We start from the raw sequence: 11,762 nt of genomic DNA on the forward strand, positions 1-11,762 counted from the left end.
ATGATGATGATGCCACGTCAAGGACCAGCAAAGCAAGCATTGAGTTGTCCCAAGACGCGCCTGAACGGAAAAACAAACTAGAGTGATCGACTTCGTGCATAAACCTTTTTTTGTTTGGATTTGTAATTGGAAAAGTAAAAACGGACTATTTTTTCCCATTGGTTTTCAATCATCACGTGTGCCCGTGTGTGCGTGCGTGGGTGCGTGCGTGGGTGTGCGTGTGCGTGCGCGCCCGCGTGCATGAAGGTCATTTACATTGCAGTGCAAGTTGATTTTGCATTCATTCTGCTCTTCCAAGTGAGCCAGCCACACAGGTGTCTTTTTCTTTTTTTCTTCTAATGAGTAAGATGGGCTGCTTTCCATTTGCCAAAGTGGTGATGGTCCTCTTCAATTTGCTTATCTTGGTGAGTCTAGTATGCCTGTTTTCATTCGAAGCATATGATTGGAGTGAAGTCCAAAGTAATGGTTTGTGAGATAAGAGGATTCCATCCATCCATCCATCCATCCACAATGTGCACATGTCTTTTTGCAGGTGAGTGGCCTAACCCTACTGGTGATGGCAATCTGGGCGAGTGTAGACGGGGCCTCCCATCTGCAGATCCTGGGACCTTTCTCCAGCCAAAGCATGCGACATGTCAACGTGGCCCATTTCTACATGGCCATCGGGGCCTTACTGGTGCTGTTGGCTTTCTTGGGCTGCTGCGGAGCTCACAAGGGGAGCAAATGTCTTCTCCTCACAGTAAGTGGCGTGACGTCTGATTGTCAATATCCCTGAAAAATGTATCTCCCCGTTTGTTTTCATTCAAGCCTCATTTTTTCGGGAATAGATGAACGTCGAGTAATGTACGAACCCTAACCCAGCCACAACGCATCTCTTAGCTGCCTAAAACGTTCCAAAAACACGAAGGGCAATACCAAATGGCACGGATGGACTCATCAAGCCAAACTTTGACAAGATGATCTATCTGGTATCTCTCTTTTTTGTGCAGTTCTTCTCCATCATTCTCATTATTGTCATTGCTGAAGTGGCAGCTGCAGTTGTAACCCTGGCTTATTCTTCATTCGTAAGTTATCCACATCAGCATTTTCACTCCCTCCCTCCTCACTTGGCTCCTTTACAAGCAAACAAAAACCTCTGGCGAATGCTGAAAGGGACCATGCATGCTTAGTGACACAAAGCTTTGACTCCCATCCTGCATTGGCCAACGATCAATTTTCTTTTTCACAGGCCAAGCGAATCCTTTGCGCGTACGCTAGCCACGCTGTGCTCACTGAGCCCTGCAATGCAACCACGACAGAGGTGAAGTTGACGTTTACAGCGGTGCTTTCATTTGATTGTACCATGTACAGCACTGACATTAACACGCCAAGTCTCTTTCTTAGGGTTGTTTTGAACAAATCCTGCAGTCCCTTACGGAGCATGCAAACATTGTGGGAGCAATTGCAGCTGGAGTTGCTATTTTAGAGGTAAATGTGCACAAAAATAGTTGATGCAATGTTACATTACGGCACTCTAAACTTGGATCTCCATACAACACCCTGTTCAATGACAAGTTAAAGAATAAAATATGGATGTCAGATATTGCTTATTGAAATGTAATCATAATCCAATTTTTTTCCTCTGACTTACGCTTAAAGATGTTTAAATGAGCCCACACACACACACACACACACACACACACACACTGCATGGAAATGAACTGCACTGTAAAATTCAAGAGAGCGCACATTTAACATTTCATATCTTCTTTCCTCAGATTGCTGCCTTGATGGTGTCGATGTATTTCTACTGTCACATGGACAAAAGAGTCAGTTGAGAGTGGCAAACACCGAATGGATCACCAAGTACGTAGCGTGAATTCATGCGGCCGACGGTAGCAGCCCTGCCCCCCACTACACCCGGGATGACTGCAACCTTCAAAAGTGAGCAAGGAGAGCCTGGAGCAAGACATCTCTGCTAACTCAACCAGAAGCAAATTTGGCTTCCTCCATATGAAAATGTCGATGCAAAAGAAAACACAGCCATTGGCAAATTCTGTGGTTTTCAATTCACCGCAACGGCTGGCTCAATGTCAACTTTAACATTAACTGTAGTTAACACCAACCAATCTAAAATACAAGCATTTATTTGCATTATCAGCACTCCACTGGTGCGAACGGACGGTCGTCCATCCATCTGTGCGCGCCCCGCAATCGGCGCGCAAAACTCGGCACGTCGGTCATTGACCAGTGACTACGACCAGGCAGAGAACAAACAATTGTGGAGTGAAAAAGAGTTTTCCGCAACTTTAATGTCACTTGGAGTTGTACAAATCAGAATATTCTTGATGTTCATGCATTTTCCAGGGCCTCAATCTGAATATTTTCTCAGTTTGATGTACTACAAAGAAAAGAAATCCAACCAGAGGCAACTGAGCCATGCAGTCAATATTAAAAACCCACAGGGCTTTTTAAAGAACCATCCTCAACCTCCTCAGTTAAAAATACATATGGAACATTTTTCCTCAAAATATATACATATGTATATACATATATATATATACATACATGATCATCATTTTGAATCTTGAAATAGAGACAAAAGAAAAGCAAACACTTTCATTGATAAAGGGACAAATAAATACAGATAACTTCAACAGTTTGTGGCCGAAGCTCTCAGTAGTTAAAAGAAAGAAAATTGAAAATTTGACACCATGACTATATAACACCGCTCTTTTCTTTAATCAGTCAACTTTTCTGGATGGGCCTTCTTTTTCTATTTTTTAGATACATCGTCTCATACCTCTCATACACTTTTAACACGACACCTTGTTCTGACACATTTGAAATGCAAGAAAATAGTGCACAGTATTGATAGGTGCTGTGTGTTGTGTTGTTGCTAGGTAGTTTGGGTCTTGTCTTGCGTTCTCAAAAGAGCAGCTGTATAATTTCTATCCTTCTCCAACCCTGGACTAATTTCCATTCAAGAAAGCCTCCAATCAGCTTGATTAGCGGAGCAAATGTTCATTATTTGAAATATGGACATTATTCAGCAATTTTGATGTACTTCCAATACTGTGCAGTATCTATAGGAACATAAAAAGCACTTTAAAAAGGGATTGCAATAAAGTGCCTACAAAGTAGGTATCTTCTGCAAAAAAGTCAAGCAATATAGTAATGGGGGAAAATTGTTCATCAAGTAGGTTCCCACCATTTTAGGCAAATAGAATCAGTCCCTTAGCAATGGCAGATTGATTTAGCAGTGTTTTGTTATCATAAAAAAAGGAAAGGTTGCGGGTCCTGTGTTGAAGAATTCCTTAAGGCCTGAGCTGGTTCAAATGTTGTGGTGGTGAGCAGGCTTTAAGTCTGTCTGTGCATGTGTGTGTGTTTATAGCTGCTCTGCTGGTGCAGCCTCTTCTTTGGTGGGAGGCTCTAAGTAGATTGGTTTGACATTGGCAGGTTTCTTCACACTGGTCACAATAAAGAATCAGACACAAGTGTTAGCCATCCATTCCATCTACTCAAGTTATTTTGTTGGGAAAAATACCCACAATAACTAACTTACGAGTATGGGGAGATTGGCACGGCCACCACCAGGATATGATTCCTCTTTCTAAAGAGCCTCCACAAGCCTCGGTGATTTCCACGAACATCCAAGTCCCAAACATGGAGGCACTTGGTCGAGGAATGAGGGAGACACAAGTGGCTTTTGAGACAAGGCACACAACGCTACTAGCGAGTCCTCGCCGCCAAACAGAAAAGGTTTTGCAGCGTCTACCTTAGCCAGCTCGGTCCAGGTGGAGGTGTCCGTCTCAGACTCCATCTTAATGAACATGACGTAGATTTTGCCCACAGAAGAGTCTGGCAGCGTGGTGTCCTCACACGGGTTCTTGGTGTGGTCCAGCACCTCCGCCTCCCTGCAATCAATCCCAAACTTGTTGAATTGGAGAAAGATAGAAAGTCCAACTTCCTCCTTCTTCAAATCAACACGATGCTCAGTGTCCAATCTAAAGGTCACTCACCCCAACAGGTTTTGTATTTCCACTTCATAAGCATCCTTCTTTAAGCTGGAAAAACAAAGGGGGGAAAAAAAAAATAAAAAAAATAAAAAACACGAAAACATTTGGTTCGCACTTCTTCCATATGTAATAGATGAGTGCAACAGTGTTAGAACCCCAGCCAGCGCATATAAAAGCGCGAGTCATACACCTGTCCACGTTCTTCAGCTGCACGCGAGGAACCGTGTTAAACTTGTGTTTCTTGAAATACACCTCCTATGGAAAAAGAACAAAAAGAAGAACCTTGACTGTGCATTCCAATGAAATGAAATGAAATGAAATGAAATGAAATGAAATGAAATGAAATGAAATGAAATGAAGGGGTTGAAGAGCTTACATGAAAGTAGCCGTTCATGTTGAGGCCGATGATGCCAAAGTGGTAGGAGCGGGACACGTCGGGTATGATGCACTCTCGGCCCTTCCTCTGCTCTGGCATTCGCATCCACATGTCCCAATCCCACAACTAGGTAGGAGAGACGCAGCGTCGTAGCACAGCGACAACACAAGGAGGGCGAGAAGAAAGAATGGCGCACCTTCTCCGGTGTTGGCCATTTAGGCTCCAGTTCGTCCTTATAGAGGCTCTTTTTCAGGACCCAGCCCAGGCCGGGCATGCTCTCCACTCTGTAGAGCAAGGCGGGATCCTCTGCCGTGTGTTCGTAGCCCTACGCCAGCCACACATCCAGTCAGCGTACTCAAAGATCAATCAAACAATTGATCATATTTGAAAATACACAGTGATGACACAACCTAAGGCAAATCCTCGGTTCTCAACCCAAAACAGATAGGTACAGCCAAAGGAACTCAACCAGTAGGCTTTGTTCAAAAGAAAAACAAAGGCCTTTGTTTATTCACCTGATCGTTCCAAGCTGAGATGCAATACAGGCTGTCGTCCTCATCCAACAGATGGACGGTCTGACTCAGAAAACTTGGAAGTTCCAACAGCAAAAACAAAGTGGGCAAACGCAGTGTGTGGGCTTCAGCCACTTGTTGCCCATGAAAAAGTACGTACCTGAAAAAGTCAATGGAGATGTCCAAATCTTCCTCGACCACAATAGCATATTTGGCCTCCTGGAGAAAAAAAAGATCTTTTATACAAGGTGTCATCATTTGAATAGAATTCCTTCCATTTTTGCCCCCATTCAAATAAATAGGAAATGGACTCAGCAGTGTACTGTCATCACATTTCTTTGAACAAACGGAAGAAAAGAAGAAAGAAAAAAAAATGAAAAAAAAAATCAACAAGCGGGTGTTTTCGGGAGAAGGCTCACCGGATGAAGGTTGAACGTTGCAGTCAGACTGGCCTTGTAGTGCTGTGACCAAGAAGGGCAGATTTACATGATTCTTTTTTGTCAATATACCAAACTAAATCATGAACTAAAAACAGGACAATTATAGCCGACAGCTAATCAACTTCTTAATCAACTTTCATCGTTTCAGTACCAGTGTGGAGATATTTCATATCAAGATAGCCTCTCTATCTCGAGGCACCAACCTGTGACACCCGAGCATTCTTAATGCTGATGGGTGTGTGCTGAACTCCCTTCAGTCCAAACAGCGCCACCACATCCATAGGCTCCTGAGTCACGCATAGGAAAAGAATGGGATCAGTCTAGCGTCCGTGTGGCTTCTCCTCATTTCCAGGAGGAGAAGACAGACGGCCGGCCGGTGGTCAAGCAACCCAAGATTCCATTCATTTCCTGGAGATGATTTACATACCTCATAATAGCCATCAATGAAGACCGTGACCATCTGCGGGTTAACACCATGAGCGGAAAGAAGCGACCTGAGCATTCTGAAAACGCACGGCAAATAACGAGGCCACTCGAACTGTCTCACTTTTCAAACAACAACTAAGAGCCAATCCCCTTTTAAGGACGAGCTCTTACCGATAGAGATAGTTGGGTCTGTTTCCCGCAATGACGGCGACGGGGACGTTGAAGACGCTGTTATTGGGCAGCTCGAGGAAAGAAAATGCAAGAAGCGCTGCTGCTAAGGCACATTCTAATATCGAATATTTGTCCATACTTGAGCTGGCTCAAGCAAAAGTTCGACTATGAAATTGGTGGCGTCTTACAGGTTCCGGGTTGAATTCAATGGGCGCCGGGTCTTTGCAGCTGCAGATGCTGCCGTATCCCTCCACTTTGCTGCAGAACAGCTTCCGCCGCCTGTTCCACTCGGTGTCTGCCCAATGGCACTCGCCCTCTGAGCACATCAAACTTGAATCAATCGGCCACCTATTAGCCCTTGGAAAAACGCACCAGTATATGTACACCAAGCGTGGTCGCAGGTGGGCGCTAGAAAGAATGAACAAATATTGATTGCCCCTGATGAGCAAGGAGCGGCTAGATCGCAGGTGTCAAACTCACGGCCCGGGGGCCAGACACGGCCCACCACATCATTTTATGTGGCCGGCGAAGACAAATTGTGCACCAAATCCGTGTGTCATTACTAGAATTGCAAATTGTCTTCACTTTTAATCATCTCTCTCGCTCTTTTTTCTTTTTTAACATTTGACCAGTTTTTACTCGTCTGATTTGAAAACCAGTTATTGGTCAGTTTGTTTTGTAGCCTTGACTGTAAATAATATGAGGCGCTCATACATTGATTTGGGTTGGCAGTCAGAATGGCCCTCCGAAAGAAGCTATGACGACATTGCGGCCCGCGAAAAAAACGACTTTGACACTAGATGATTGGATTGCAAACGACAGCCTACCTTCAGAGGCAGTGAGCTGCACTTCTGTTTTAAGAAGAACCGGATCGCCCCAGGTGGAAAGAGCAGGAGATTTGGACTGCTTTTCACCATACACTTGACCTCCAAAAACAAAAAATGTGCAGCTCGTCAGTCAAAAAAGAACAGACATTGGCTTACCTATGGAACCTATTTGTGGCTTTCCAGTTACACCATTGTCAAAGAAACTCTACCTCCTTTTTTCACCACCAGAGTCCACATGTCTCTCCAGCTGAGAAGGAGCGAGACCTGGCTCCCCAGACTTTTCAGCAAGTTTTTGGCCGCATCTTTGAGATGGAACGTACCCTCGTCCTGCACACAAAACAGCGGGCGATGTCAAGCAGAGTGGGGCTACTGAGAGCTAGTAACTTACCTTAATGGTGAAGATGAGAACTCGACCTCGAGTCACCATGTTGACAAAGAGGATCATGGCTTCGTCCTCATGGGGTGAGTAGGTATCAAAAATTCTCTTGGCCATCACGTGACCCTAGGAAAGAGGAAAAAGGCCAAAGAAATATTTCTCTCCACCATATTGGATATTGCGGGCGGGCGGCCGGGCGGGCGGGCGGGCGCACGTCCCATCTTACACGGAGAGCACATGCAAACTCCACCCGGGAGCCAGAACGGAACCTCTGAAGATATCAAGGAGATGATGCTTACTGTAGCCTGGTTGAGAACAATCACATGGATGCCTCTTCCTTGCTGCGGCGTGTCATCCTCCAGCACCTGCAGGAAAGCAGAATGTCTCCAAAAATCAAGGGGAGAAACCTTTGCTCATGTGTGCAGTCAAGCACGTCAACGTTGTCAGTTGGGCGCGCTTTTGAACTCGCCGTGGTGCCATCCACTGCCACGTAAACTTTGGAGCGGCTCGAGTACACCTCAATGTCAAGGACCTTGCGCCCGTTTGCCTTTGGTCTGCGAGGAGTCTCCCTGTTGGGCATTACGTCCTCTAAAAGAAAAGCATTGGTGAATTCCAGCGCGCCCACGGTGGTTTTTGGACAAAACAGACTCAACGCCATACCGTATTCTTGAGCAGCTGCTGCTGCTGCTGCTGCTTCTTCATTAGCAACTCTTCTTGTGTCCAAGATGAGTTTAATATTGACTACGACAGTTACCAGTAGAAAGAGTACAGCACCAGCCTGTGAAAGACCAATGAAACGCACAGAGTTCTTCAAATGGGTCGTTTTTAAATGTGAGGACGGTGAAGAAACTCAATGATGCTTTGACATCAAATGAAAAATGACGAGACACAAAGTGACCACTAGAAAGAATTGATCTGCAACGTTGATTTCATCCGCAGTTGCTGATGGTGGAGTGAGTGATACGGGAAACGTTGGTGTCACCTGACAGAAGCGACGAATAGACCTCTTGTTGAACACTTTGTATTTATAAGTGAGATACAAGCTTCTTTGCTGGCGGGGTATAAATGGCTTGGCTCGGGGGTTGGGAGTCCACGTCTCCATTCCGCTTCAAATCTTGTCCTCGTCGTCAGTGGCAAAAAGTGCCCAATTAGGCGCATCATCTATCTACTGCAAAGAAACACAAGAGCGATAAGCTGGCCTGAAGGCATTTCACCGAACCTCGTAGAAGGATAACGAGCGACCCAACTGTGTGCACGTCGCATGCTTGTATCAAGTGCAGAAATCGCCCGCTCGCTAGAACAATCAAACGAGGTAAAGACCTACCTACTTTTTCTGCAACATGCCGATTGAAGGATCTGTCTGTCGCAGGATCCGTGACGTCACACAAATGACGTCTCTCTTGACTCTCTGGTTTCCGGTTGGCTGCGGCTGCGGCTGCGGCTGCAGCTGCGGCTGCGGCTGCAGCTGCGGCTGCGGCTGCGGCTGCGGCTGCCGGCCGCTGCTGAACTCCAACACACGGTATCTCGGCCCTCTCCACTGCCACCAAGTGGGCGAATGTGCGTAGTCACTCGAATGGCCGATCTAACGTGATCACGCTAGAGCCCGTCCGTCTTTGTATGCCATCTGAAAAGATACATGTTATTTGGTCAACTAAATGAAGACGACGCACGCACAACAGATCTTTTCCGAACGAAAGTATGACTTGACGTCACCGTCCAGAGTCCAAGAACAATGGCCATGTTTTACTGCGCCATAAAAGCTTGAACTGAGCTTGTGGTGCATGCAGCACCCAAAGCAACACGTAATAGTGAGTTCCTCGGGAGAAAGAGCAACTACACGATGAGGTGAATGAGTTCTGCCTTTGAGATTGCTCATTTTGCACTTGTCTGTGCCGAGACGTGTTTGTCGGCGTCTACGACTGTGCCTTTCTCCACCGCTTTTCTTTGGCATCTTTGTATTCTCTTTTGGATTTGTTTCTTTCTTTTCTTACTCAACTGCTCTGTCTGCTTTTTCCCTTTAACGCGAGTCACCGTCCACTTTCAGTGCCAAACGGACTCAAAGGACATTGAAGACCGAGCTGGAGAGCCTGCAATGTCACTTCACGTGGAAGCTGAACCTCCAAAGATCCAAACTTTTCCTCCTCCGAGATCAACTGGAAGATATCGGCGTGGTGGAGGGATACAAGTGGCTGGGACATATTTACAACTTGCAAGGTTACGTAAGCTACCGGCTCGGGAGTAGCAAAGACGCCTTGGCTTTCTTCAGCATGGCTGCGGAGGCTTTGCGTCAGATGAGAAATACTGTCTCGGAGGAGGGCCCGTGGCTGGCGGTCAACTACGGCAACTTGGCTTGGCTGCACTACTGCATGGGAGAAGCGACGCAATGTCAGACTTACCTGTCCAAGGTTGACAGCCTTGGGACCGAATATCCTTCACCGTGTCCAGAGGAACTCCACCCCGAGATCTGCGCTGAAAAAGCCTGGGCTCTGATGAAATTTGGCAAAGACAATACACTTGTGGCGCTGCAATATTTTCAGAGGGCCATCAGGATGCAGCCTGACATGATCGAGTGGCACTCCAGTCACGTGCTAGCGTTAGCGAGCACGTCCAAGCTATATCAAAGCGGACTCGATGGGAACGCTTTTGAAAAACTGAAAGTAGCCAAAAAACACGACCCCGATAACCTGTACCTTGCGACAATTTACCTTGCCGCTTGTGCCGCTCGAGGAAGAAGAATCGAAGGGGAAGCGCGGCAATTGGCCAAGGAGATTCTGAAAAAGCCCGTCAGCAGCTACAGCGGTATTAAACCGCTACTCAAAGTGTTCAGGGTGTATTTATCAATGGACGAAGCGCTCGACTTGGCAGAAGAAGCTGTGGAAAGACATCCGGGAGAACGTTATCTTAAGAGGTGTGCTGCAATCTGCTACAAAAAGAAGGTTTTCTCACACAGGGACATTTGGCCGGAACCAGCGCTGGTCGACAGGGCCGTCGCTCTCTATCGAGAAGTGATTCTTCTCTACCGTCAATCTTCGCTCAAGAGAAAATTAACTCTGGCAAATCTATATGTAAAGTCGACTCACGAGCAAGCTAAAGCCGCTGAGATATTTGAGGAACTCCTTCTCCATCAGGGTGAGCAGGAACCCGGAGACAGACAGATGCTTTATAACTACTATGCAAAATATTTACAGTCCGCCCAGAGAGAGAGATACAAGTCTATAGAATATTACATGAGGGCAGCAGCTATACAACATCCGTCTGTCTATCGCGTAAACAGCATTCAAATCCTGGAGAAAATCAGGGGAAGAGAAAGAAACAAAATGTGCCGAGAAATAGAGGAGTTACTAAACAACCTGCAGGGCTGAGAAAAAAAAATAGCGTGCCGATCCTCACTGGAAGTATGCACCTAGTTTGGGGAGTTACTCTGTCATTCATAGACACATATGTTTTTGAACGTTTCATTTGCTTTGAATGAACGTCATGAAATAGAATGAAAAGTTCAACAGCAGATTATGATTGGCAGAACGTGGCCACTGGGGGGCGATATTTAACCAACTCCGTACACGCACTGATTGAGTCACGTTTTTGCACGGGGTGCACCCGACATCGGGCAACCAAGCATCCACCGCACCGCACCGCACCGCACCGCACCGCACCGCACCGCACCGCACCGCACCGCACCGCACCGCACCGGCCCGCCCCGCCCCGCCCCGCCCCGCACCGCACCGCAACGTAACGCCCCGCCCCGCACCGCAACGTAACGCACCGCACCGCACCGCACAGCCACCCGGCCTCATACAGACTTTACAATTTGGAGTGTTCAATTGGCCTACTTTGGATGCTTTGGACATTTACTTCATCTATATTGTCCAGTTTATTTGACATTTTCACAGTTGCATCGACCAGTTAAGGACATGTTCAAATAAATGACGTAATACATACCTTTTTTTCCCTCCTGGTCCTTATTTGTCAATAGTAAACCGCACGTCAATGTATACCAATATCAACCAATGCTCATATTGCGATCTGCCCTTCAGTCACTGTGATATACTTTTCAGTCGTACCGTCCAGCCCGAGCTAGGATTGATTATTCCCACATTTTCGACGTGATGTCGCATCGATGCTACTTTTCTTAAGCAGTCCATGGCATTTCACATGATATGTTAGAATAAAGTACTGTTGCATAAAAGCTACATAGTTCTTTCAAACATACAAAGTGTAATCTTCACAGGAAATGAAAAGTCAAACCCAAATGTAACATTTGAATGAAAGCATTGGGATATGGTACCAGAACGTGCACGCGTGCGTAAAAGCCGATTTAAGATTTGTGTGCATTGCACGGCACGGCATATGTTTCTCATCCAAGAGAATGTCACCTGCGGCGAAGGCAGTGCAAGAGTGTCCACTTGGAGAGCGTGGGAGCGAGTTGGAGGGGAAAAACAAGTGAGTTGTCACAGGTGCGCGCGCGGCTACCCAGCCGGGCCCAGCCCAGCCCAGCCTAGCCCAGCCGGGCCAGGCCCAACCCAGCCCAGCCGGGCCAGGCCCAACCCAACCCAGCCCAGCCGGGCCAAGCCCTTCAGGCGTCCAAACAAGAGAGGGAGGGCAACGTGGGCGTTTGATCATGCTGCTGGTTGGGTTG

At 46.7% G+C, this 11,762-nt stretch overlaps 3 protein-coding genes across 7 annotated transcripts; 2 read left to right on the forward strand and 1 right to left on the reverse strand.

Annotated features, from left to right (window-relative positions):
• The first annotated feature begins 9 nt into the window (after positions 1 to 9).
• Positions 10 to 3,082, forward strand: LOC133166782 (tetraspanin-1). Its single transcript, XM_061297046.1, has 6 exons — positions 10 to 404; positions 533 to 739; positions 990 to 1,064; positions 1,229 to 1,300; positions 1,384 to 1,467; positions 1,758 to 3,082. Exons 1-6 carry the CDS (start codon positions 339 to 341, stop codon positions 1,815 to 1,817), a joined length of 564 nt encoding a protein of 187 aa, XP_061153030.1. The 5' UTR covers positions 10 to 338; the 3' UTR covers positions 1,818 to 3,082.
• Positions 2,259 to 8,589, reverse strand: pomgnt1 (protein O-linked mannose N-acetylglucosaminyltransferase 1 (beta 1,2-)). 5 transcript variants are annotated; one of them, XM_061297026.1, is made up of 22 exons: positions 8,451 to 8,589; positions 8,109 to 8,294; positions 7,787 to 7,904; positions 7,596 to 7,714; positions 7,426 to 7,491; positions 7,139 to 7,252; positions 6,960 to 7,077; positions 6,751 to 6,849; positions 6,112 to 6,239; positions 5,924 to 5,994; positions 5,754 to 5,829; positions 5,530 to 5,613; positions 5,306 to 5,347; positions 5,047 to 5,105; positions 4,890 to 4,962; positions 4,571 to 4,699; positions 4,375 to 4,500; positions 4,189 to 4,253; positions 4,002 to 4,046; positions 3,758 to 3,896; positions 3,545 to 3,654; positions 2,259 to 3,449 (listed from the first exon to the last, which is right to left on the reverse strand). In XM_061297026.1, exons 2-22 carry the CDS (start codon positions 8,226 to 8,228, stop codon positions 3,368 to 3,370), a joined length of 1,983 nt encoding a protein of 660 aa, XP_061153010.1. In that variant the 5' UTR covers positions 8,229 to 8,294; positions 8,451 to 8,589; the 3' UTR covers positions 2,259 to 3,367. The 5 variants fall into 5 exon arrangements, with proteins under 5 accessions (XP_061153010.1, XP_061153011.1, XP_061153014.1 ...); XM_061297027.1 differs by having other exon boundaries at positions 8,455 to 8,577; XM_061297030.1 differs by having other exon boundaries at positions 8,109 to 8,291; positions 8,451 to 8,530.
• Positions 8,590 to 8,636: 47 nt separating this feature from the next.
• Positions 8,637 to 10,712, forward strand: LOC133166779 (interferon-induced protein with tetratricopeptide repeats 1-like). The gene is made up of 2 exons (XM_061297035.1): positions 8,637 to 8,971; positions 9,171 to 10,712. Exons 1-2 carry the CDS (start codon positions 8,967 to 8,969, stop codon positions 10,486 to 10,488), a joined length of 1,323 nt encoding a protein of 440 aa, XP_061153019.1. The 5' UTR covers positions 8,637 to 8,966; the 3' UTR covers positions 10,489 to 10,712.
• The last annotated feature ends 1,050 nt before the right edge of the window (positions 10,713 to 11,762 follow it).

The sequence above is a fragment of the Syngnathus typhle genome, linkage group LG14, assembly GCF_033458585.1.
Source record: "Syngnathus typhle isolate RoL2023-S1 ecotype Sweden linkage group LG14, RoL_Styp_1.0, whole genome shotgun sequence".
In the NCBI taxonomy this organism is placed as follows: Eukaryota; Metazoa; Chordata; class Actinopteri; order Syngnathiformes; family Syngnathidae; genus Syngnathus; species Syngnathus typhle.

Coding starts and splice junctions, on each gene's coding strand:
- LOC133166782 (XM_061297046.1), top strand. CDS start 339: ATGAGTAAGATGGGCTGCTTTCCATTTGCCAAAGTGGTGATGGTCCTC. Junction 405..532: donor TCTTCAATTTGCTTATCTTG/GTGAGTCTAGTA, acceptor GTCTTTTTGCAG/GTGAGTGGCCTAACCCTACT. Junction 1,468..1,757: donor CTGGAGTTGCTATTTTAGAG/GTAAATGTGCAC, acceptor TTCTTTCCTCAG/ATTGCTGCCTTGATGGTGTC.
- pomgnt1 (XM_061297026.1), bottom strand. CDS start 8,228: ATGGAGACGTGGACTCCCAACCCCCGAGCCAAGCCATTTATACCCCGC. Junction 7,078..7,138: donor TTCTCATCTTCACCATTAAG/GTAAGTTACTAG, acceptor TTTTGTGTGCAG/GACGAGGGTACGTTCCATCT. Junction 3,897..4,001: donor GAAATACAAAACCTGTTGGG/GTGAGTGACCTT, acceptor GATTGATTGCAG/GGAGGCGGAGGTGCTGGACC.